At 45.8% G+C, this 24,709-nt stretch overlaps 2 protein-coding genes across 2 annotated transcripts; one reads left to right on the top strand and one right to left on the bottom strand.

The window, feature by feature from the left end:
• The first annotated feature begins 32 nt into the window (after positions 1-32).
• usp22 (ubiquitin specific peptidase 22) lies at positions 33-16,287 on the top strand. The gene is made up of 13 exons (XM_079757050.1): positions 33-494; positions 4,097-4,229; positions 6,593-6,706; positions 7,137-7,238; positions 9,636-9,802; positions 10,910-11,057; positions 11,529-11,631; positions 12,410-12,574; positions 13,496-13,622; positions 14,467-14,558; positions 14,763-14,825; positions 15,603-15,752; positions 16,053-16,287. Exons 1-13 carry the CDS (start codon positions 375-377, stop codon positions 16,093-16,095), a joined length of 1,527 nt encoding a protein of 508 aa, XP_079613176.1. The 5' UTR covers positions 33-374; the 3' UTR covers positions 16,096-16,287.
• A 2,807-nt stretch (positions 16,288-19,094) lies between these two features.
• Positions 19,095-24,375, bottom strand: tnfrsf13b (TNF receptor superfamily member 13B; the record flags this gene model as incomplete). The annotated part of the gene is made up of 5 exons (XM_079757318.1): positions 24,296-24,375; positions 23,012-23,114; positions 22,404-22,517; positions 21,160-21,492; positions 19,095-19,330 (listed from the first exon to the last, which is right to left on the bottom strand). Exons 2-5 carry the CDS (start codon positions 23,112-23,114, stop codon positions 19,095-19,097), a joined length of 786 nt encoding a protein of 261 aa, XP_079613444.1. The 5' UTR covers positions 24,296-24,375.
• Between the last annotated feature and the right edge of the window lie 334 nt (positions 24,376-24,709).

Here is a 24,709-nt window from a genome sequence, read left to right on the forward strand (position 1 = left end):
CGGTCCTCACTTCCAAAATGTAGTCTTGAAATTCCAACGCTAAACATTTAGCCTCTTTTGCTAACCTTTAATAAAACGAGGGGGGGGGGAACAAACTGCGTAGCTGAACCGAGCTCGAATCACACACGTAGTTAAACATTTATATATTTCCTAACGGGACTTTTAACGAGAGAACCGTATCGATGTTGCGCCACCGTGCTCCGCGCTTCCGATACTGTAAACAGGACATGTCGAGGTAGCCACACATCGGGAGCTGACTGAGTGGAGAGACCTGGAGCCACCGCAGCCGAGCCGCTTGGACCGGGCGGGTGTGTTGTGTTGTAGCAGAGGTGGTGGGGGTGAGCTGAGCTGACAGCACGGGGTCGGCGACCACCATGGGTCCTACAGGTTGCCCCCATGTGCACACCTACAAGGTGGACAACTGGAAGCAGAACCTGAGGGTCATTTATCAGTGTTTTGTGTGGAGCGGCTCAGCCGAAACGAGAAAACGAAAGGTAAAGAGCAATGCTGATCAAAAGTGCATAACAAAGATGTAAGCGATTTCATTAAGACAAATGCCACACCTCATGCGGTGTGTGTCCTAAACCGCACACATTGCAGAGGTGTTGTGATGAATTGCCATGATAGAGAGGGACTCACCTAGGACACATTACTAAGACATTATTGGCTCACCAACATTATAATTGCCGATCCCTTACGAGGGGATGGTAGAATACTATAATTGACACAGATGCAACAGCCTCAATTCAATTTCTTTCTATGTGTTATTGTCAAAGGTTTATATTTATTTATTATAGGCGTCGTTGTTTTTCTCGAGATCCGTATCGGAGTTGTTGTGAACCCTGTCTGACTACAGTGTGTGTGCGTGTGCGTGTGTGTACAGCGCCCAGTGCCCACCCAATCGAGAGATACAGTATATAGTACATACAATGGTATACTGTGTATATCACAGAAGTATACTGTGTATACCACCATTCGGTCAAAGGGCTCTTTTATCATTACATGTCTTGCTGTAAAATGGTATTGTATGATTGGTGCATGCACACTTGTATTATAACTACAACTCTGAGCCAAGCGTCAAGAAACACAATGTATTTGCACCAAATTACCATTAGTCCAGTCAAAACACATATGCATTTTGAGTATCGGAGTAATGCGCGCATGTGTCATTCAAGGACAAACTGCTTGCCGTAGAAGTCAGGCTTTACCTCATTGTGCGAAATTACTATTTGCAGATTTTGTTTGCCTCCATAATTGCCTGTTGGACGGGGGGCGGGCGAATGAGTGGTTTGCGGCGATAGTAGGATGGGGGCACCCGGGCACTCTCTGCGAGGCTGGTTACTCCCTGCGCTGCGGGAGAGAGAGGGGGGGGGGGGGGGGGATGGCGGCGCTTCAAGTGTAGCGTTCATGTTCACTTCCTCTTCTGCCCAATGTGTGCACTTCAAATAAAACAAATGATATACATGTTGCTTTTAGTTATAACGTTGTATTTTGGCTCATCAATATAAAAACAATTTCTCAAAGAGCAAAACGACTTGATACATAATTTTAAGTGGAGGTTTTATTTGGGTATGTTTCACTATGTGGATATAATGCAACAAACATGCAGGACTACAAACATTTTTCTCTTCAAATAAAAACAAAGAAAATAACACGGGTTTAGGGAGTTACCTTTTTACATATGCTTTGGCTCGTGGAAATGCCCATTATACAAAAATGTAATTTTCCTGACACATATCTCCTTTGTTTCCGTCATAGTAAGCAATGAGCTTCTATCTAGAATCTAGAAGAAGCAAACCACCGCAAAATGCATGATCTCCTTAAGTAGCCCAACTGTACTTCCGCTACTTTTGCCATCTCCTTCTCTGCTCACTGAATTCACATCAGATTTATTGTCGAGGGCAGGCCTACAGTTGAGAGAGCATTTGAGGATGACTTGAGAAACAAAATGTTCAAGGTTTTAAGGGTCTTTCTTTTCTTTTTTGGGGGGTATCTTACTCTGCCAGCCTCACGTTACTAAAGATGAAAATAACCCCACTGTGACACATTGAAGAGAGAGAGAGAGAGAGAGAGAGAGAGAGAGAGAGAGAGAGAGAGAGAGAGAGAGAGAGAGAGAGAGAGAGAGAGAGAGAGAGAGGGAATAACTAATGTGTAAGTGTAACCAATAACCATAAGCCCCATATTCCCCAGTCCTATGGTCTACTTTCACCAGCGTTACTAGAAGTGCATGCAATGCTGGCATTGGTGGCCCCAGTGGAATTTCAAACCCTAACCCTGGCAGTGGTAATGCCTTGCGCTACCCACGTTGAGCAAGTTGGTAAAGCTTCTTCCCCCATATTTATTGGACTATATGACTACTTTCATCTATTTTTTGTTTTTATTATCAATGCTGGCGTCTTGTTGCTTCATTGTTGAGTGTCAACAGGGATTTAGCCGTTCAGTAAATCCTATAAAGCCTTGTATTTCCAAGCCCGCCATTAAACAAGAATTGCTCTACAGAACTCATTGATGGATAAAAATTCTAAAAGTTGCACACACATGCATATATACATTATGCATGTACTTATATAAATGTAAGGCAAACGTGACATCCTTAAATTGGACCTTCACAGACCACTGTACAATAAATGCCTTGCTCAGAAGCCTGCATAAAAAGAGTGTGGGTGGGGGGGTGTGTGTGTGTGTGTGGGTGGGTGGGTGTGTGTGTGTGAACACACTGGCACGTACATTCTCAAAGGCGTTGTTTTAGTGTCCGTGTCCAACATGTTGGTACAAAGTTCCTTGCACATAATAACAAACTAGATTATGGCCACATGACCGAAAGTAACCAATCATACGCAGGGGAATAAGACCGCAACGTTGCATCAGCGGCAGATTTAACTGCCTCGCTTGCCCCCTCTCCTTTTCTCTCTACCGCAGAGGGACCGAGATTTTCTGTTGTATCCAGGATGCTGTTGCCGTAGCAACCCGGGACAAGTCTTTTAGGAAGTATTGACTGTTCCCTGCATTCAAGGGGAGGGCTAGCAAGAAGTCAAGCCTCTTTGTTGAGGCGTACACCTTCTTTATTAAAAAAAAAATTAAGGTTTTATCCTTCTTATTGTAGAGTGAGATAGAAAGGAAGGTATGGGAGATAGAGGAGAAGACATGCAGCAAAGGACCGCGGGCAGGAACCGAACCCCAGTCACTGCGGTAAGGACTGGGCCTCAATGGTACGCGCTCTACCCGGTGAAATATCTTAAGGGGATGTGTACAACTTGCGGTGTCATTTTGCACATAGCTGCACAACGCGTGGCTGTTGAACACCAACAAGAACACGTGCAGAACACCGAACCATACAACCACGATTTGTTTGGGAAGTGCGCCAGAACAAGAGGGTTTTTAAATATTGAAGCCTGTTCATAATTCATAGAGTGTTTGCTTATCGGATGAAAGGGTCGGGAGTGTCTGTGTGGCTGGAATAACAATTTGCGCATTTCAATTGCATGTGTGTATTTCATGCGAGAATACAAACCATTTTGTGTGGCACTGTGCAGTGTCTCTTGTGTTTTTGGGCGAAAGGTTAAAGGGTACTAGCATTTTGGTTTAGTTTTTGTGTAAACAACAGTGGGACTTCTAGCCCCATTGTTCTTTGTTCAATGTGTATGTTCATGTCTAGTCCACACCAAACTGGTCATTATGTATCTCTATTTCTCTTGACGTATCTTTTTCTTTTTCATTTTGGATGAACATGGAAATCAGGAGGTTTTTCTATTCTAAGCCAAGAGATAGCCAACCTTTTGTGGAAGAGCAGGTTTTTGTCTTGCACTAGACTGATGTTCCCCTCATTCATTGGATCCCAATCCCCACTCTATCTCCTGAGATTTCCTCCCCCCCAAAGAATTGACTGTTCAGTGAAAGTCCAAGTCTTCCCTCTCCTGCCCTCCAGACAACTATACCTGATTTAAATATCTCTGTCTCCGTCTCTCCCTCCCTCCCACTCAATAGGCTTTATTGTCATGGGAAATGTACATTACCAAAGCTGATGTAAATATCTCCACACTAAATGGTAATAAATATTGATCTCCCCGTGTCCTTCTCCCTCCCTCTGTCTCCGCAGGCCAAGTCGTGTGCGTGTCACATGTGTGGCTCTCACCTCAGCCGCCTCCATTCCTGCCTCCACTGTGTTTATTTCGCCTGCTTCAGCAAGAAACACATCCACGACCACGCCAAGAGCAAGAGACACAGCCTCGGTACTTCCTTAGGGCACACGCACTCACTCACTCACTCACTCACTCACTGAAATACACACATTAACGATGAACTAACTAACCAAACTAACAAGGATGACAGGCAGGTGATTAAACACCTGAGCGTAAAACAAGGATCCAACATTGCCTAATGCCAACTACGCCAAAAGTAAAAAAAAAAAAAAAAAAATGGCTCAAAAACATTTAGTCCCAGTGAAAAAAGTGGTTGAAATAGTGTTTCTGGAATCTAAATCAGAGTCTCCCGAAATGGGACTGAACTACGTTAGAATCCTGTTTAGATTCTGAATGGGTTATTCTTGCGGATCAAAAACACTATAATGTTAATTGCTCTGCAGGCTTTCATACAAAGACCGCTACCTCTCTCTTTCCCTGCTTTGGTTTGCCTCAGGTGGCTATCGACGACATTTCCTTTAATGTTAAGGCAAAGTCAAAGCATTGATCGTACGGCTGGAAATCTAGCCTGTGAACGCCATTAAGAACAGCTAAAGGGTTTAACTATGTCCTCAGGGAATGGATTCGCGGCAGTATTAAACAGAAATATATGGGGAGAAGGAAAGGTCGAGGGAGATACAGAGTGAGTGAGCGAGAGACTGGGAGTGTGGGAGAGATTATGCAATCCAGTGCAATCTGGTCGTGCCACAGTCCCTGTGTCTGGTCCTCCACCAGGGACTGTGGTGAGCATCACATGGTGCACCGGGACCCACTAGGGGCCGGCCTCATCCTGGTACAAAAGTCCACAGTACCTGGAGGGCCGGCGCTCTCTGCCTTTCCAAATAATAGTCTGGTTTGTATAACGTTATGCTTGTCCTACAGTGTAGTATGTACAGCTTCTGTTTGGAAACGAGTTGTCTGTCTCTCTGTCTCTTTCTCTCTCTTTCTATGTGTGTGTTTGGTTTTCAAACCTGCAGGGATGCTCTCTGCATTGTCCCTGACAAATAATACAAATAACCTCCCGGGTTTGGATCAGACGTTCTGTGCTGTGCTGTACTTTGCTGTATGACAACAGTGATATTGATCCTGTCTGTCATTTAGACTCTTTTAGACTCAGTTCTATATATACAGCCTTTATCATGGTCCCTATGTCTGGGTTATTGATAACGCCTGCCAGCCAGCCCACTAAACCCCTTGGGGAGGTCTATCTCTGGCAGGGGGGGAAAATTCATGTACATTCTGTCTTACACATGCAGACGCACACACACATTATTGCTTAAGCTGTTGGTGTTTGTGTGTGTGTTAATACTTGTGTGTCACAAGAAAGCATCGCACATGTACTTCTGGTGTCTCTCCTGCTGACACCTCCATGACAGTCAAATACTTTGACCATATATACATATTGTGAGAGAACACGCATCACATATTTGGGGGTTATTATGGTTAGGGCTATGCATTAGAATCATGTCAAGCCCTAACTTAAAGGGTTAAGGGAAGAAGTAACACGTCTAACCCATCATTGCTCTACCAGTAATCTCATTCAGCTAGTTCTACCAGTAAATGGATTCAGTTTGTTCTACCGCTAATCGTATTCGGTTTGTTCTACCGGTAATCACATTCAGTTGCTTTGTAAACTGGCACCGCTCCAGGGGAAACGGTAAGCACTGGTGGCTAAGCAAAAAAAAAAACATCTGGAGCTGAGATTACTAAGGCTTCCATTTGGCAGATGTTGAGGACAGAAAACTTTCTGGGAGAGCGGCCACAGAAAACACTATCGCAAAGCTCAGCAGGGAACCCCCTGAAACAGTGTGTGTGGCTCGGCTTTGGATTTAATTAGGTTAACCGCTAATTTAAGTGTGACGAGTCGTGGCGCTCCCCAAGAGGAGGACGTGAAACCAAACTGTTAGAAAAAGGGAACAGGGGTAATTAAGAAGTCTGTTTTTCTTGTTTTTCTTGTGTGTGTGTGTGTGTGTGTGTGTGTGTGTGTGCTTTCTAGGGAACACCAATAGGGTTAAGATAAAGTCAAAAGGATAGTAAAAAAATAAAGTGTAAAAAAAAGTCTAATTTGTTGTTAAAGCCATTGTATCCTATAATTTCATTTGTTTGTGCCCTTCTTTCTATTTATTTTTCCTTCTTTCTCGATGACAGCCACAGTGTTGTCAGAGAAACAGTGGAGCGGCGGCGTAACAAGTTATGATGGAGGGAACATAACAGAGTGAAGCAGAAAACAATTGAAAAAGGAGATTATGGACTGATTATGACAGTCCAGCGTTCTCAGTCCCCCCCTCGCCCTCTGGGTTGGACAAGAGATTTCTGTGTACCTCAATGCAGCGACAATAATAATTGACTCTAACTTATTGCAATACTGCAATATCAAAACGAACGTGTGTGTTTGTGTGCATGCTCCTCCACAGCAATAGACCTGCTGTACGGGGGGATTTACTGTTTCGGATGCCAGGACTACATCTATGACAAGGACATCGAACAGATAGCCAAAGAGGAGCAGAGGAAGGCCTGGAAGATGCAAGGTACGCACGCACGGACGCACTCGCACACACACACACACACACTAGGGCTGTACGGTATGGACTAAAATGTGTATCACGGTATGGTTTGTTACCGTTTTTTCAGTAGCTGCGCGCAACTTAACTTTTTACGTGAAAAAGGTATTTACGTTACTGTGTTAGCGTGTTACTTACTTCGTAACGCGTTACACACAACACTGTCTACCGGTCACACCGGTCTCACGGTAACTCAAAATCCATACCGTAGCCCAAATTCACAACGGTGCACTTTCTATACCGTTTATACCGCACACACACACACACACACACACACACACACACACACACACACACACACACACACACACACACACACACACACACACACACACACACACAGTTGCATGGTTGATGTTGCTTTTGTGTGTGGCTGAATATATGTGCGTGCATGTAGGAGCGGGAGAGAGGTTCCTGACGTGGGAGCCCAACAAGAGAGAGCTGGAACTCCTCCGCCACAACCCCAAGAGGCGGAGAATCACCTCCAACTGCACTATCGGTCGGTGTCTCTCTATCATTCTCTCACCTTAATCCCTCCCTCTCTCCCATTATTTTTCGTGTGTGTGTATGTGTGTGTGTCTCTTTCCATCGCTCTGTCTCCATCTCCCTCTGTGTGTCTGCCTCCATCTCTCTCCTTGTCTCTTTATCTGTACTATCGATTTCCCTCGTTCATTTTCTCACACTCCTAACACTCTGGCCATGGTAACTTGCTCTTCGGCGAGCGGGAGAGAGACTCTGGGAGTGAAAGGTAAAGAAAGAGGGCATGGCTGCTTTAAATCCAGTCTGGGTTGTCTGGAGGGCAGGCGAGAGAGGACTCAGACTGAACAGTCAGTTCTCTGGGGGGGAGGAAATCTCAGTAGTTGTAGTGGGTATAGGCAATAGGCTCCCAACAACACGCCTTATTTCCCCAGTTTCCCGGTACTACACTGACACAGCATCAACATAACACAGTACCACCTCAACCACCGCCATTTTGCCGGGCTTACACTTTGACACATCCCCACATCCATATCTGAGCCTGCTGTTAAAGGGAAATCATCCCTTATGATGAGCAGCATACCGTGTGCCACCGATCATATTACAGGAATAAAGAAGGGAACACATAGGAGCTCGAAGTGCATCACGCAAGGATCGATTCTGACGGAAGAAAAATAACACTGGGGGAGAGACAGAGAGGAAGAGAAACACAGACAAAAGAAGCAAGAGGGGGAGAGAGGGAGCGAGCAGGAGAGAGGGAGGGAGAGAAACTGCACTAGGGTGAGAATGGGTTGATGAGATAGTAGATGATGCAAGAAATAGTAAAAAAGAAAACGACTGCATAATACGCATATAAAGGGGGAGACTTTGAGTTAAATGACGTACAGAGGCTTGAGGGTGTGGGACTTTGGGAGCTGATGGGATAAAGAGAGGGAGAGTATGGTGCAAGCGGCCACTTATATTGCAGAGCAGTGGTTCCCAACCTGGGGGTCTGACCCACTTGGGGCCCCCTGATATGCATATGGGGGCGCAGGAGATTGCTGACAGAAGCTAGAGATATTTGCTACATTGAGGCAAATAAATATTTTAAAAGACCTCCGAGACGTCCTGTTTATATGGACCGTCTGCCTCAAGACTCATGGCCACTACCAGAAACTATTAGTGTGTAGTAGAGTGACGTTCACAGGGACATTGATATCACAGGGACATTATTCTTGGTTACTATATTTGTAGCAATGTCCATGTTACACGCCTCCTAGGTAACTGCCATGTTAGCATGCAGGAGATCTCCCTGTGTGCGGAGGTGGCTGGTTTCACCTGTGCATATTACTTTCTCAAAGCACAACAGGTGTGCAGCTTCACCCAATCAGTCTGACTCGGGCCAGGTGAGGCTGCTCAAACCAGCCATCATCCACACACACCCCACATGTTCTATGTTATTTTTATCACCGGCAGATTTTAATTGGGTTAAAACTATTTGCATGGAAGCAGATGCACAAAAGTGAAAGTCACAAACATTTTCCGAGCTAGATATGGGGTCACAAGCTAAAATAAGGTTTGGAAACCGCAGGTGTAGCGAGAAAGGGAGTGAGGAGGGGATGAATGAACGAGATCAGAGGAACAGGAGGAGCGCTGAGATGTAGGGCGCCGGTCAGACATGGAAGGATGAGATGTTAACGGCGGAGGAGTGGAGCGCAGGGAACGAGAGCGAAGTACGAGGCGTCGGAGGAAGAGGGTGATGAAGAAGCCGGAGCTGAAAGCTGCGCAAAGCAGGGAGAATTCTCTTCCTCCTCTGGATCCTCTCTTTCCTCTCGCTCTCTCGTCTTATCCCTTCTATCTTTACCTCTACAGAAGCCCCCATTTCCCTCCGCTCTAGATTTCACTTCAAGCATCATTAGTTTCTCTTTTACAGCTTGTGTTGCCATCCATTTCTCAGCTTTTCTTGGTCCTCCCCCGTCTGCTGTTCCCCTTCCTTCCTCCTCTCATCCTCCTCTTCATATCCCCCCCCTACTTCTCTCCTCTTATCTCCTTCTCCCACACTTTTCTCTGACCCTCATCTAATCCTCCATTTCCCCCCTCTTACCTCGTCTCTCCTCCCTCCTCTTCAACCCCTCCCGTCCTCTACACCGATCCTCCTCTCTCTACTACCTCTTCCTATATCCTCCTCTCCTCCTCTCTCCTGGTACCTCCTAGTGTTGTGTTGACCCCTCTCTTGCCTGAAGCTGCTCCTGCACAAAACACAATGGAGGAGGCCAGATCAGAAGGGCATTTCTTTCTCACTTAATGATTCTCTTGTTGTCCGTCTTTTATTTGTGTTGTCTGCGTCATTTTAATGAGTCATCTCTATTTGCATTTCTTTTTTAAACCATTATTTGATTTTCTCTCTCTCTCTTGGTCTCTCTATCTTTCTCTACCTTAGGTTTGAGGGGTCTCATCAACCTGGGCAACACGTGCTTCATGAACTGCATCGTCCAGGCGCTCACGCACACGCCGCTGCTGCGCGACTTCTTCTTGTCCGACCGCCACAAGTGCGAGATGCAGAGCAACTCGTGCCTGGTGTGCGAGATGTCCCAGCTCTTCCAGGAGGTGAGGGGGTCATAGGGGTACGCTGGAAGCGGGTCCGTTCTCTTCGTAGCATGCAGAATCCTGGGAAATGATGCTTTGTATGGCTGGATGGGTGGGGGGGAGAGACTTGAAGAGAACCGTGTGCATGACATGTTTTTGATATTGATCAATTCAATGCATAGCCCTATTGGGTGGGGGGGGGGGGGGTGCTGTGTTTGGCAATCAGGCATTGCCATTGATTATCCTGTCACTAAAGTGCCACCGGTAGCCTCCATTCAACCCAATTGTTTTTCTTATTTTACTGCATTCATCAGAATGAATCCAGACTACCAGTTATCGATTTTTCCTTGAAGGCTGCTTCACATCTTTAACATATTTACATATGAGCTGAGTCAGCTCGGTGTTGTTGGGCTCCGGTCACAGTTGAGGCCGTCCCCGATTCAGGCCGGTTTACTCCGGCAGGCACACAGGAGCTGGATGAGTATAGGTTTTCCAACCATTAAATGAACAATGAACGAAAAGAAGAAACAAATGGACAACTCGGGTGAGAGAGGGTCATGAATTGTAGCGTTATCCCAATCTATCACCACGCAATTTCAGATCTCTAAAGTCCTATTAGTTGTGTATGTCAGTTTACAGGTCTCTTACTTCCTATGAGCTTTTTACTCCAGTTAACTGTCCCCGGTCCCTTACTTCCTATGTTGTGTCCACCAGTTAACCCTCCGGTCCCTTACTACCTATGTTGTGTACGTCAGTTAACACACCCCGGTCCCTTACTTCCTATGTTGTGTACGCCAGTAAAAAGTCCCCCACCTGAGTTAGAAGAAAGAACTTGACAAGGAGGACAGCAATAAAGATGAGGACAGCTTACGTGACGAAGGAATTTCCAAAACATGTAAAAATTCCTGTACAAAGGAAACAGGTGTCCCTCTATTGGGAGTCCCGCCCCCTCTCCCTCACCACTGCACCCATGTGACTGTAGGCATGTCGCTCAATACTTAAGCTTTGCTACATAGTCCCGCCCCTCTCTCACATTTGCACTGGAAGCGTCGGTGTCGGGCCGGGAAACGAGAACGCCCCGGAGGAGGAAGGAGGGGTAGTAATGACCTCTCCTCCCGCTCTCCTCAGTTCTACTCGGGCCACCGCTCGCCCCACATCCCGTTCCGCCTGCTGCACCTGGTGTGGACGCACGCCCGCCACCTGGCCGGCTACGAGCAGCAGGACGCCCATGAGTTCCTCATCGCCGCGCTGGACGTGCTGCACAAGCACTGCAAAGGTCCCGCCCCCCCTGCCACGCCCACACTCACACAGAACACACGGGCACGCCCCGGAGGAGCTGCCGGGGGCAAAGGCCTTTTAGGAGGGAACCTGAGTGCATGTCATGATGGGACTGAGAAGGGTTACTGGCTCGACTTGATGCACAAAGCACTTTCCATAAAAAACGAATGATTATTAGAAATGGTCTACTCGGGCCATGTTCGGTAAAGTGGGTTGCATTTTAATGCATGCAATTTAAGTTGAGTAGTTGTAATCAAGATGTACGAATCAGCTCTTTCTCATCATCATTTGTCTTGCCTCTTTCTCATGGTCTCTCTCTCACATTCACTCTCGCTTTCAATCTCACTCCCTCACTCTGCTTCTCTTTCTGTCTCTAACCTTCTGATTCTGCACTGTTGTTACCATCACATAGAGATTAACGTGTGTGTTTGTGCGTGTGCGTGTGTGTGTGCGTTGTATCTCCCAACAGATGACAATGGGAAGAAGGCCAACAATCCAAACCACTGCAACTGTATTATCGACCAAATCTTCACGGGGGGCCTGCAGTCAGACGTCACCTGTCAAGTCTGTCTGTGAGTGTGTGTGTTGCCACTGGATGCAATCTATATTGTTATGATTATCAATTCAACACTAACCCTTTCATACAATAGAAATTGTTATTTATACAGTTCTAAGTTTGGTATCTGTTACAGAAACACAATGTCTGCTATGTAGTGTGAGGGAAGGTCTAGCGTTTCGCTCCAGGCGATGGTACACATAGCCCAGAGCACTCACAGCTCACACACTGCAGCAAGGAGGCTCAGAGTCTCCGCGGTGCTTTGACTCTGCCGCCTCCCGGTGGCCTGGTTTAGTGGCGTCATAATTACTTGCAGTAAGTTATTTGCATAAATCATGTAAATAATTGATGCCTCCCTACAAACAGTGAATTGATGCCTTGATAAGCTGCAGTCTTTGGTCCTGACTCATGATGAAATAAAGTAATTATTGTGTTTCAAATGGAGCCCATAAATGACATAAATGTCAACTTCTTATAGGATTGGAAAAGGAATCTGAACAATGTCTTGGCTTTGTAATTGTGTTGCGTGTCATTTCAGCAGCCCTGAGACATTTCAACCCTTTGCCTGTAGAATAATTCATGAAATCTCACTCTCCACCCCCTCCGTCCAGACATCCAGGCCTGTCAAAACCTGCACCTATTACAAACTCATTGCATCATGCATTGTTCATGACTGACCTCCCATTTGGTGATGAACCATTAAGACGACGGGCCTGAATAGGAATGCAGAGGTTTGGCTTCAACCCCTGTCGTAAGTGACACCACCGCCCTTCTGCTCCACCCCTCGCCCCTAGCGGAGTGTCCACCACCATCGACCCCTTCTGGGACATCAGCCTGGACCTGCCCGGCTCCTCCACCCCCTTCTGGCCCCTTAGCCCCGGGGGCGACGGATCGGCCCTCAACGGGGAGACACACACTTCCTCCTCCGGCGCCACCACGCTCACAGACTGCCTGCGCAGGTAAAGCACTCAGGCCCCGCCCACGCGGAGCCGAAACGGGTGAAAACGATCCGGCTGCGTTTTATGCGGTTCAGGAATGTCTCCGTAAAGACGGAGTCGTTGCGAAACCGCGTCGAGCTGTAGGAACGCTGTAGTAAATATCCATGGCGCTCGTTCTCCACGGAAAAAAGTGGAGCGCAATCAAGCCTTCGCGCATACAGCCTGCGCGTTATACAAACGTTCAGTCACGAGGAGATTCAACCTTTTAAATTGAGCAGAAATACTTTTTAATGTACAGTCAGTAATTAAATTTATCAAGGGGCTTTATTTAAAGCTACAATAAAAATTCAAATAAAATAAAAAATTCAACGCAACTCTGACGTCCCCCAGCTGGGGGGCTAATGACGTCATCGTTTGCGTTTCTGGCGTCCACACGAATCCTAACACGAAACCGCATAAATCCGGATAGATTTGAAACCACCTCCGAGGGTGGTTCCAGAAATGTGCGGTTTCGGGCACCGGAGTTGCCGGCTCCGTCTGGACGGTCGGCCGAAACGCACAAGACTTATGCAGTTTCACCAAAAAATCGGCTTCGTGTGGACGGGGCCTCAGTCGTGACATCACACAGGTAGACACGGCTGTGACGTCACACAGGTAGACACGGCTGTGACGTCACACAGGTAGACACGGCTGTGACGTCACACAGGTAGACACCCGGGTGTGACGTCACACAGGTAGACACGGCTGTGACGTCACACAGGTAGACACGGCTGTGACGTCACACAGGTAGACACCCGGGTGTGACATCACACAGGTAGGCATACACATGTATGTCTCCATGCTTCTGTATTTTGCAACATATTTACCTCACTCACTGTCTGTCTGTCTGTCTGTCTGTCTGTCTGTCTGTCTGTCTGTCTGTCTGTCTGTCTGTCTGTCTAGATTCACCCGACCAGAGCACCTCGGCAGCGGGGCCAAGATCAAGTGCAGTGGTTGCCATAGTTACCAGGAGTCGACCAAGCAGCTGACCATGAAGAAGCTCCCCATCGTAGCCTGCTTCCATCTCAAAGTTAGTGTCGTAATAATGCTTTTCATTGACTCCTGCCCCGGCAAGTTGTGCTAAGTAATGAAATCATTCAAAATAATTGCGAAGATGACGCAACTACAATGACAACAACTTAATGAATGAATAAATTAAATAATTAACTCTCTCAACATGTTGGTGCATCTGCTTCCACACACATGTTGTTTTAACCCAATCAACATCATCTGTCCTTCATTTGAGCGTCCCAGTGAGCATATGTGTTTGGCACCCCACTATTAGGCCTTTCACACATGCACCGAAAGTTTGCACTTCTCTGTATAATCCCTGGTATTTGTGGACAAAAATGTCTGAATCTTCTCAGTCTTAGTAAATGCAGTATTGACATCACCACAAGAAGAGTCAGCATTACGGAGTTTGAAGCCTCACCCGCCATCTCCGATGTGTTGTAAACAAAACACTGGCACTCCTCCTGCATGCCTTTTGCCTTACATCCTGCCTCCTACACGCTCTACCCAGGCGCCATCACTCGCCTAAAGTATACGGAGTATCTCCCAATACCCAAGACACAGCACACGCACTCCTGAGGTGTGCTGCATGTGTAAAAGGGAAACTCCTGATCATCTTCGGATCAGATGCTCCGGAGTTGATCCTGTGTTCATGTGTGAAAGGCCTGGAAGTGGTTTAGAACCGGATGGTACCTAGTTACTCCAAGGTTGGGAAACACTGATCGGGATTACTTCTCCAAAAATGGTTGAGAAATGATTGTCATCTAAATGTATAGCGAATGTACTTTAATCAATCCCACCCTTTCTCCCTCCCTCCCTCCCTCCCTCCCTCCCTCTCTCCTTCCCTCCCCATCTCCTTCCAGCGGTTTGAGCACTCGGCCAAGCTGAGGCGGAAAATCACCACGTACGTGTCCTTCCCCCTGGAACTGGACATGACCCCCTTTATGGCCTCCAGGTGAGCTTAAATGATGTTAGAATTCTGAGGTCTTGAGTACTCAACATTTGAGAGAGTATATTAATATGAATTACTGTAACTTTTGGTGAATTTCATCTCCCAACTGATCACGGTTGCTTAGTTGCTTAGTTGCTTGGTTGCTGTTGCAAAGGCTTTTGTGTCTCCTTGTTTTCGAGCACCTCTTCCCTCTCTTGTGTGTTTCAGTAAGGAGAGTCGTATTAACGGCCAGTACCAACAGACTACAGACCCCTTCAACAACGAGAACAAGTACAAAACACAAAAACCTATTCAGTCCCATAATGCATAATCTGTGTATGACATTAAAGATGTACACCAAGTATATTAAACAGCAACCACATCCTTTGCTGCCCTAACCACCGTCTCCTGCCTTCAGGTAGACACGTCAGTCCTAAAGTGGTGCTCAATAGATAAAACATCTATCTGGCCCCTCAGTCGATAAACGCCTTAAACGAAAAGCTGTAGGCAGAGATGGATGGATTGAACGATTGATGGATGGGTGGTGAGATGAATGGATGGATTGATGGATACTTTATTCATCCCTGGGGTACCTTGGTGGTGAAAGCCACAGTCAACAATATAAAAATATCAATATCAAAGTATGAAAGTTACAATAGAAAATAAAGTACAATCAATTGAAAGTTATTATAAAACTAATATTAGTTATATGTGCAGTAATAATATATGTTTATATCTAAAGTCTGACGATAGATTCTTATCTAAAGTCTGACTATAGATTCATATCTCAAGTCTGACTATAGATTCATATATAAAGTCTGACTATAGATTCATATTTAAAGTCTGACTCATATCTTCTTTCGCTTCATCTTTGTTTTGACTGTTTGAAGTTCTGCTATTGCATAGTAGGGCTGCTGAATCCCAGATTAGCATTCAAATAAACTGTTGTAAATAACCTGCTGTTAGTTTCTTTTTGAGTGTTTTGTTGTTTAGTAGTTGTATAACCACTCTCATCCCAAACCCATTCCCCATCGACACTGAACGGTTCCTCCTCTCCGTTTGACGTAGGTACAGTCTGTTTGCGGTGGTGAACCACCAGGGGACGCTAGAGAGCGGCCACTACACCACCTTCATCCGGCAGCACAAGGACCAGTGGTTCAAATGTGACGACGCCATCATTACCAAGGCAACCATCAAGGACGTCCTGGACAGCGAAGGGTGAGACCTATTCTTGAACCGTTTTTAGTTTCGAATTTAATTTTATCGTGTTCTGAAATTGTTGTGTTTTGAAATGTAAGAAAGTTTGATCTCCGTTAACTGGGTTACCAGTTGACCAGTCATTCATAGGAACTAAGAGAACTGAAATTGCGTTGCGGTCCACTGGAGAAATGATACATAAATTCACGACTCATTTGACTCTACTACTCTACAAATCTGCATAAGTTGGTTTCGGGAAACAAAAAATGAAGGCTTGTCATTGAGGTGTGAAGCTAAAGTTGTGTCCCCCCCCCCCCCCAGGTACCTTCTGTTCTACCACAAACAGTTTCTGGAGTATGAGTAGACCCCCGCGTCATTACCATCATCCTCCAGCTGGGATCAGAGAGCACATCTTAATCCTCCTCTTCATCCTTTGAGACGACCGGATGAACAGAACCCGCTGGAGAGGTCGTTTTCTGATTCTCACACGGACACGAGCTGATGAGCTGACGTTTGGCGAGCAGACATGTGTTTCCACTGCACAATAAACTGACGTCCACCCATCCTGTTGGGGGGGGGGGGGGGGGTGCTCTCTCCAGCACATGGTTACATCGCGCCATGCATAGAGCCAGTTGCATGTTTTTTTCAGCGGCCTCGTCTTTGCACCAACACAATTCTGTCAGCGTATTTAATCCCCCCGCAGACTCGCCTCTCTCCTAGGCCGCTCAAATTGATCCGCTGAGGAAAAAACCCCATCTAAAACAACCAGGCGGAGGCGGGATCAATAGACCCGAAGGAAAGGCTTTGGCCCTCGGCCGCGGCGTTGGGGACGCTCGTCGATGAACACGCGAGCGGGTCGAAGACGTACGCACCTCTGTGCTCAAGCGTTGGCGGGAACCGGCCTTACAGCTCGCTGATACACCCGGTCGTCGTGCACACTGTTCATGTTCACTTGTTCACATGTTCACTTATCAGCGGATCACCTGTGGAGCACCGATCCCGTCTCCCCAGCTACACCTGACCAATCCTTTAACCTATTTATGCATTTTCAACCAACTGTGGCTCATGGGAGGGTGGGGTGGACCAATGGTGTTTGATAAGGATGAGATTTAATTAAAGTGGCGGATACTGGGGCGAAACTTTACGTTGCCATTTTTGTTCGAAAAAAGTTTGCACACAAGTGGAAGCAAAAGGTTAGCTGTGTTTTTAATCATTGTCTTACGTAACCGTGTCGTTTGTTTGTTATTGTTTATTTCTGTTTGTCACGCAAACCTGGTGTGTGTTTTGGTGTTTGTGATGGCAACGTTGTGGTGTGGTCTAAGCAGTGTGTGTGTGTGTGTGTGTATGTGTGTGTGCGTGTGTGTGTGTGTGTTCCAACAGGTGTTGATACTGCAGTGTATATGCAGTTGCATGTTGATTTAATGCCATGTGGATGATCATGTGTGTGACTTTTATTTGTGTGTGTGCGTGCCTCTGTTTAACTTGTGCATGTGTGATATGGCCTCAAATATGTGTGTTGGTGTTATGTGTGCGTGTCTGTGTGTGCACTGAACCGACTAAAAAAGGAGATCTAACTTAACAGAAAGTTTCCAATTCAGTATCACTAAACAGCTATCATTCTTTGAATAGTTTTATTATTATTAATGTTCATGAAACAGTAGGTGAACATGCATTGGAACCAAGTTAATTTCCCCCAACCAGCTGAAAAAAATATTCCATTATTCGACATTGAATACTTTAAATAGAAAAAAATATTTTGCAACTTGTGTTGCGTGTGTGTGTGTGTGTGTGTGTGTGTGTGTGTGTGTGTGTGTGTGTGTGTGTGCACATGCATGGTCCACGTGCGTGTGTATTGTGTTGTGTACTGAATCAGTACTTGCATTAAGCATGACTTTTGCCGCTGGATAATGACCGTTTCCTAGGAAAAGTTCTTTTTTTCTCTGTTATGTATGTATGTATGCATTGGGTATGTACTTTTTAATTTTTAAAGAGACATGTTGGAACTACTGGAGTGAGTTATTGATGGGGGGTCAAAGGCTGGAGGGGACTGACGGAGAAGACCCACTCTCCACCTGCCACACAGGGCCATGTGTGAACCGGACACGTTGATGTAGACTCACAGTTAAAGGGGACATATTATACCACCAGGTGTGAGTGTGATTAGCCTTACAAGCTGTTTCGAAAATCTGCCCCATATGACAGCACTAGATGGAGTGTCCACCTAGATCTGTGCTGGATAGATGAGCAACGTTTTCTTCAGTCCACTGGGTAGGCTGGTAGACTGATCTGTCCAGCACATATCTAGGTGGACACGCCCACTAGTGATGTCATATGGGGCAGATTTTCTAAACGGCTTGTAAGGCTAATCACACTCACACCTGGTGGTATATGTCCCCTTAAAAATAAAAACATATACCTCTAATATTTACCGTGTGCTGTAGAGTTATTCACACATTGACACATTATGTCACTCCGATTTATTCCATACAGACACATAAGAATACTCTTATTTGTACAAAGTTTGACACAAATTAATCGACTTTAATCAATCTCTTGATTTTTTACAGCCAAAACTCTTCGAGGGCTGACATCGTTATTGGGTTCATCCCCACTATAGTTGATAGAAAAACATGTGTTTGAACTTGAGATGTTGAGGTTTAGATAGAATCATGTGTATCTAAAGAAAACAAATCAAAGCATGAAGAAAAGTGAGTTTTTCCACAACGAAAAGTTCTATCTACAGCCTTAGATTGTACCCTTCACCAGAGAATAGTACTCAGGACTAAAAGGGTAACACCGGTGAATAACCATAACTCACTTAGCCCAAGATGACAAACGATACAAAGGCTCCTCTCAATCCTTTTGGCTCTATCATCTGTTGCTTGGCAGCTTGCTATGCCAGGGGATATAGGGATGGGTAGGTTGCCCTCTCGCCTCCAACCACTATAAAGTGATCAACGAGTACCTCTTATAACACACATGGTGCTCAAAACACCAAAAACAGACCACAATGTTGGTAGCCTGGGGCAAGAGTATAGTGTACAGACGGTAAAAGCCTACTTGTCGAAAGTGTTCTGGAACCAAACCATAGATACTACTAAGGTGTCATATGTACCATATGTTTTTTTTATAACAAACAAACCAAAATATAGATTATGTTGTTGTCTAACCCACAGTTTCTGGAATCACAGGTGTAGAGTCTGAGGTGGAGGACTCCATGAAGATACCGGATTCGATCCTCAATCTCTGCTACACCTCACTAATATATCAGTCGCTTTGTATAATAAGCGTGGCTAATATCTCCCAAAGACATGGATTACGCAGTAGATGGTAAATGAAGCGCCAGTGGGTTTCCAAGTCATTTCACAGGCTTGGATCTCCCCCAATCCACCTCGGACTGCCCCAATGGCCCTGCTCCTCTTGACCCCAGCCGGTGCCGCTGTGCTGGGGGGAGGAGAAGGAGGAGGAGGTCTGCTGGTGGAGGGAGTAGATGAGCTTGGCCTCGCCCACTGCCCCCCGACACGGGACCCTGAGGTCCGGGAAGCAGTGGGTGCACTCGCAGCTCTCCGTGGGGTTGGATGTGCAGGCGGACAGCGGCTCTGTGGAGGTCGACGACAGGTTTTTTATTATTAGCCGTTCCGTAGTGTTACACTAGGGGGCAGTATAGACTAATACACGCTTGATGTTAGAAAATAACGGAAGAGCGGGAAGAACTTGCGGCAGGAGGGAAAGCCTCTTCTAGTGGTTAGTGGAGTGTTTACCTGACATATGCTTCACTCCAAGGGCGTAGGAACCGGGGGGGACGGAGGGGACGTGTCCCCTCCAATATTGGAGACAGGCGCATTTGTCCCACCTAAAAATTATACCGGATCTGTCAGGTTTCCGATATGTGTCCCCCCCAATGTTAAACTCATTCCTACGCCCCTGCTTCACTCCCTTCCAATTTAAAAGAGATTAAAAGTATAACCGCACCTCTTTGATAAGTCTTTGCCACTTCAAAGAAATGTTTGCTGCTGACCCTTACAAACTGCAGTAGGATGTCAGGGTTACAGTTAAGAGCATAGAGGCCACAGAGCACTACATAACGGGACCCTTTTCCGTTGGAATGGCACCCAGAAGGGCCGATTTATGCCATTGTAAAAGCCCTTTATATGCACTTTTCCTCATAATATAGTTGCACCCTAGATAGCACTCAATAATTTTCTTCCAATTTGATTGGAAGCCAATAGGGCACTTGTTCTCATTTCCGCTACTCTAGAGGGCACTTTAGCAATGCAGAGTCTGCCAGCTTTGGATGCACGCCCAGGCAGGCGTTTATTTACACATCTCGTAGGCAACACGGTTCTATTTAGTGGTTCCGTCTGTTCTTGGTTTTTATACAGGCTTCGATTGAGCTTTCCCCCTCACTGCCAAAAAATGAAGTTCTCCCTTCTGTCCCATCTTCCTAGCTGTGCCTCCTGCTTTTGGCTGTTTGTCAGAGCCAAAAGGTGCTGGGTTTGATGGCTGAGCATTTTGTCTAACCCCTAAACTAGCTTCTTAATGACAATCTTAAATTCCCTGTAAGAAACTTTGAATGGCCGTGTCACTATAAAGACATCTTTTTATTTCTAATAACATTGCTGTACTACCTTTTCTCTGTGTTCATGATTTAATGAAAATACAACTTTTAATTTGTATTCAATTACATATAGTGGCAAAGGTTGGTAAACTCCCAGCTAAAAAGCTCAGGGGTCGATCCCTAGTGTCCTCAGTCAACCTGTAGGCATCCTTGAGCAAGATTCCCTTACAGCCCCTCAATGTATCTAACAATGTCCACTAAAAGACTGAAGAATAGCCATATGGTGAGAAAAAACGAGGATTTATATGGTAGGTTCAGCGATGAATGCTCATATATTCAGACAAGCCGGAGGAAATTATCTGAAGTGATGGTCTCTGCATCAACAGACCAAAGGCTACAATATTGTCTGGGAATCTTGTCTGTATAGAATATATCCTGGGTTCACTTGAAGAAATACTGAACAGTATTCAGTTTGCAGATGGTTATTTGATCCAAAACGACTTGCACTGTTCTCAGATACAGGTCAGGTAGGCGTCAAACAGTACAGATACAGGTCAATAAGGAGCAGGTAGGAGGTTGTTACAAATCTTGCTCAGTGATGCGTTTTGTAGGCTGTTGGCATTTGGGTGTTTGACCTTATAGCTAGGAGTCAAACGCCCTATTCACACTATTGACTGCCTCTACGATGAAACAGACTGAGAAAGTAATGGTTGAGTTTTTGACTCTAGATCAAAATTTAAAAACACCTAGAGAAACCCCCATTTCCTTGTATAATTTGCATGCTTCTTTCAGTTGAATTATAGACTTTAGAGATCTGCTTTAATAATTCACAACCACCAAACCGAAGAAAGATCGCTCGGACAAACTCACGCTTATAAATCCTCCCGTGCCCGTCGCCTTCGCCATCATCCCGGCCCCCCTGCTGAATGTTTCCCACCAGCTGGGGGATCACCATGGGCCCAGGCTTCACCGGCCTTGGGCTTCTTTTCCTGGCTGTTCTCAGGAACACCAGCAGGGAGAGGCCCAGGATACACAGCAGCACCAGGACACAAAGGCCCATCAGGGAGTACAGCAGGGTGATGGAGACAGGCAGCAGGCCAGCTGAGTAAATCTGTGAGTGTCCCGGTCCACACGTGGAGGTGGTGGTGGTGGTGGTGGGGGTGGGGGTGGGGATGGTGGTGGGGATGGCTGGTAGTGGTGTGGCTGTAGAAGGAGAATTAGGTAGGGGAGAAAGCCCTGATTTGAGTTGTTCATCAGAATGCATCATCGAATTTTGTGTCGCCCGATAATCCGATATATTGTGAGGACTATAGAGAGTCAAATCCTGAATGAATGTATATGTATGTATGTAAATACATACATACAGTCAGTGAGGCTGATCAAAATGCTGTTTTGCTATGTCTCGCATGAGAAACGCTCTGGCAGTTTGAAACACGACAAGGTGGCCCCATCAAGACACATCATTTCACGGATCATCACTCAACAATCGACCAAACACTATTACTACCAATAACATTCCTATGCTCCTATGCTTCCGAAATGGAGGTGGTCATTGCAATTGTGAAGTCACGATGTGCAAGCCCTGTTTTATCAGGCAAACCTCATTTCAAAGGGGACCAATATTTTGTAGAGCTACGAAGTGTCTCTCTCTCTCTCTCTCTCTCTCTCTCTCTCTCTCTCTCTCTCTCTCTCTCTTCTCTTTCACTATGACTGTTTGGTTTATTACACGCACCTCTCTCTCTAAATCTCGCTGCATGAAAAAGTGCATCCACCTACCCTCCCTCCCCTTAACTCTTTGCGTGATTGGTTCCTGCCCAAAACTAAATAAGTCTCTCGCCCTCTCCTCCTCTCTCCCCCCCTTCCTTCAATCTCTCTTTTCCCTCTCTCCCCCCTCCCCTCCCCCGTCTCTCCTCCTGATCCTTTCCCCCTCCCCTCTCTGATGGCCCACACCATCGTATGTGTGTACCCAGGTGGAGGCTGCTCTCCCTGGGATCCACAGGGAGAGCAGCGAGGGCCAACTGTGTGTGTGTGTGTGTGTGTGTGTGTGTGTGTGTGTGTGTGTGTGTGTGTGTGTGTGTGTGTGTGTTTGGGGGTGGGGGTGTGGGTGTACTCACTGAGGCAATACTGGCTGCACTCCTGCGGGTGCCCTCCGCACAGGTCGGCACAGGGGATGCACTGATGCCGCCCGAGGTCGTAGTAGTGGCCTCCCATGGCGTTGCACTTAGCCGCTGCAGAGCACCACACAGGATTTCTTTGTTTTAAATCTTTTGGCATGTTTTTCGATGTCATTTTTTTCTGAAGCATATAGTCGTTTTGATTGTGTGTGTATCTGCCCCCCCGGTACACATGCAAGTGTGTTGTTTCTTTGTCTATTTGTGTGTATACACACCGCAGATATCCTATGCTGGAAATGTGTGTGCGCATTTGTGCACGTTTGTGTGTGTGTTTGTGTGTGTGTGTGTGTGTGTGTGTGTGTGTGCATGGATGCGTGCACGTGCATGCGTGTCCGTGTGCACGTGCATGTCTGTCTGAATCTGTGTGTGTTAAGTGTGTGCTTGCAGGTGTTGTCTGTGTGTCAATGCGTGTATGCGTAGAGGTTTGCATCTGATTTGATTTGTGTGTGTGTGTGTGTGTGTGTGTGTGTGTGTGTGTGTGTGTGTGTGTGTGTGTGTGTGTGTGTGTGTGTATGTGTGTGTGTGTGTCTGTGTGTGTTCAATCTTACCACAGTGCTCGGTACACATTGGCTGATGGCATATCGTTTCACAGTCCACGCATTCATCAATCAGAGAGTACAGCCAAGTACCGTTTGGGCACGGTCTACCCATCTGGAACAGCGGACAGACAGACAGACGGACAGACAGACAGACAGACAGACGGACAGAGGGTCAGACAGTCAAGGTGCTCCCTTGACTGATTGTGAATGTTGGGCCAGAAATGGCCACCGCCTTTTACAACTTCATTACCAACCGACCGTTCTTCTGACAACAGCCAACAACCCAACCCCCAATGCACTCGGCCCGCTGGCCAGATGTTGGGGTGTTTGTCGGGTTGGTAGGGCAGGTAGACCATGGAAGAGATGGACGGAAAGATAAACGTACACACAGATGTCCAGTCAGACAGGTTAAGGTAGGACAGACGGATAGAGAGGCAGGCAGACAGAAAAAAGGATGGATAGGAAGACACACAGGCGGACACACAGATGGCCACTCAGGATGGACAGACAGACAGGCTGATCAATGAACGATTGGGGAGACAGGGAAAGATGACGGTTAGACAGACAGTTGCAGTCAGACAGACTTGCTGATGGCCCTGGGAAAGCGAGGCAGAAAGGCAGAAAATAAGTTTTGCAGATGGTAATGCTTGCATTGTGGATAATATTAGCATTGAAGCGTAAACAAAATGATAGCTAAAAAAAATATTTTATTACAAGGAATCCCAGTAATTAATGACATCCAGTCAAAAGAGTTCCCATCACCCAATAAAATAATTTTGACCTCCATTTGACCTTAGTTTGATATTTGTTTGTTAATTTGTTTTATCTGTTGTTAAGAAACACATGCTTACTGCATGACTGCCATGTAATATGAGGTGCCGTTTGTAATCCTTTGTATAGTCTATGTGTTATGATATAAGATTTTGCATTTAGATTTAGATATAACATTTAGATTTAGATATAAAATATAGATTTAGCAGTTTGATTTAACATTAAGATATAGAATTATATATATAGATTCAGATTTATAAATACGATATAGCTTCAAATCAAGCCTTTAGATTTAGGATTTTGATTGAAATACAAGATTTTGATTAAGATATACAATCTCGATTTCGATTCAGGATGTAGATTTAGATTCAATATTTAGATTTAACATATAATTCTAATTTTTATATATGTGAAAAAGTGATACATTTTGTAGGGGTATTATGCTACACCATAATGTAAACCTGTCCAATTAAAATGTCCAAGTAATGGCAAAACATAATCATTCAAAACCCTTCTCCTTACCTTTAATCCAAGAAGCAAGAATTGGATCAAAAAGATTGAGACGTCCAGCCCATTACGATTTACGTTCCACCGTTCCTTGACAACCCTGGCCAACGCTCCTCCACTTTCGAAAAACGCCCTGGGTCGTTCTGTTCCCCTTCAGTGCCTCCAGAGTCAGCGGGCCCTGACGTTCCTCCACCCCTCAACAGTTTTCACGCCTTGCTCTCAGCCCCGCAGCAGTCACGCTCCCCGGCGATTGACTTTGGAAAGTTATTTTTAGTAAGTTTGTGTTACAATTTGTTCTCCCCTTCCTTCATCATCATTTTTTGTTTTTACATGAAGTTAGTATGACGCATATGGAGATGACATTATTAAAAAAAGGGATTTCTTTTGAGATTAGTTCAGGGGCTAAAGTAGAACTATTGACGTCTGTGA

This window comes from Pollachius pollachius (genome assembly GCF_949987615.1).
Source record: "Pollachius pollachius genome assembly, chromosome: 19".
Lineage (NCBI taxonomy): Eukaryota > Metazoa > Chordata > Actinopteri > Gadiformes > Gadidae > Pollachius > Pollachius pollachius.

What these genes read in the sequence shown, in the direction of transcription:
- usp22 (XM_079757050.1), top strand. Translation starts at nt 375, where the DNA reads ATGGGTCCTACAGGTTGCCCCCATGTGCACACCTACAAGGTGGACAAC. An exon ending in GAAGGCCTGGAAGATGCAAG is followed by an intron (nt 6,707 to 7,136) that starts GTACGCACGCAC and finishes GCGTGCATGTAG; the next exon opens with GAGCGGGAGAGAGGTTCCTG. An exon ending in GCTGCACAAGCACTGCAAAG is followed by an intron (nt 11,058 to 11,528) that starts GTCCCGCCCCCC and finishes ATCTCCCAACAG; the next exon opens with ATGACAATGGGAAGAAGGCC.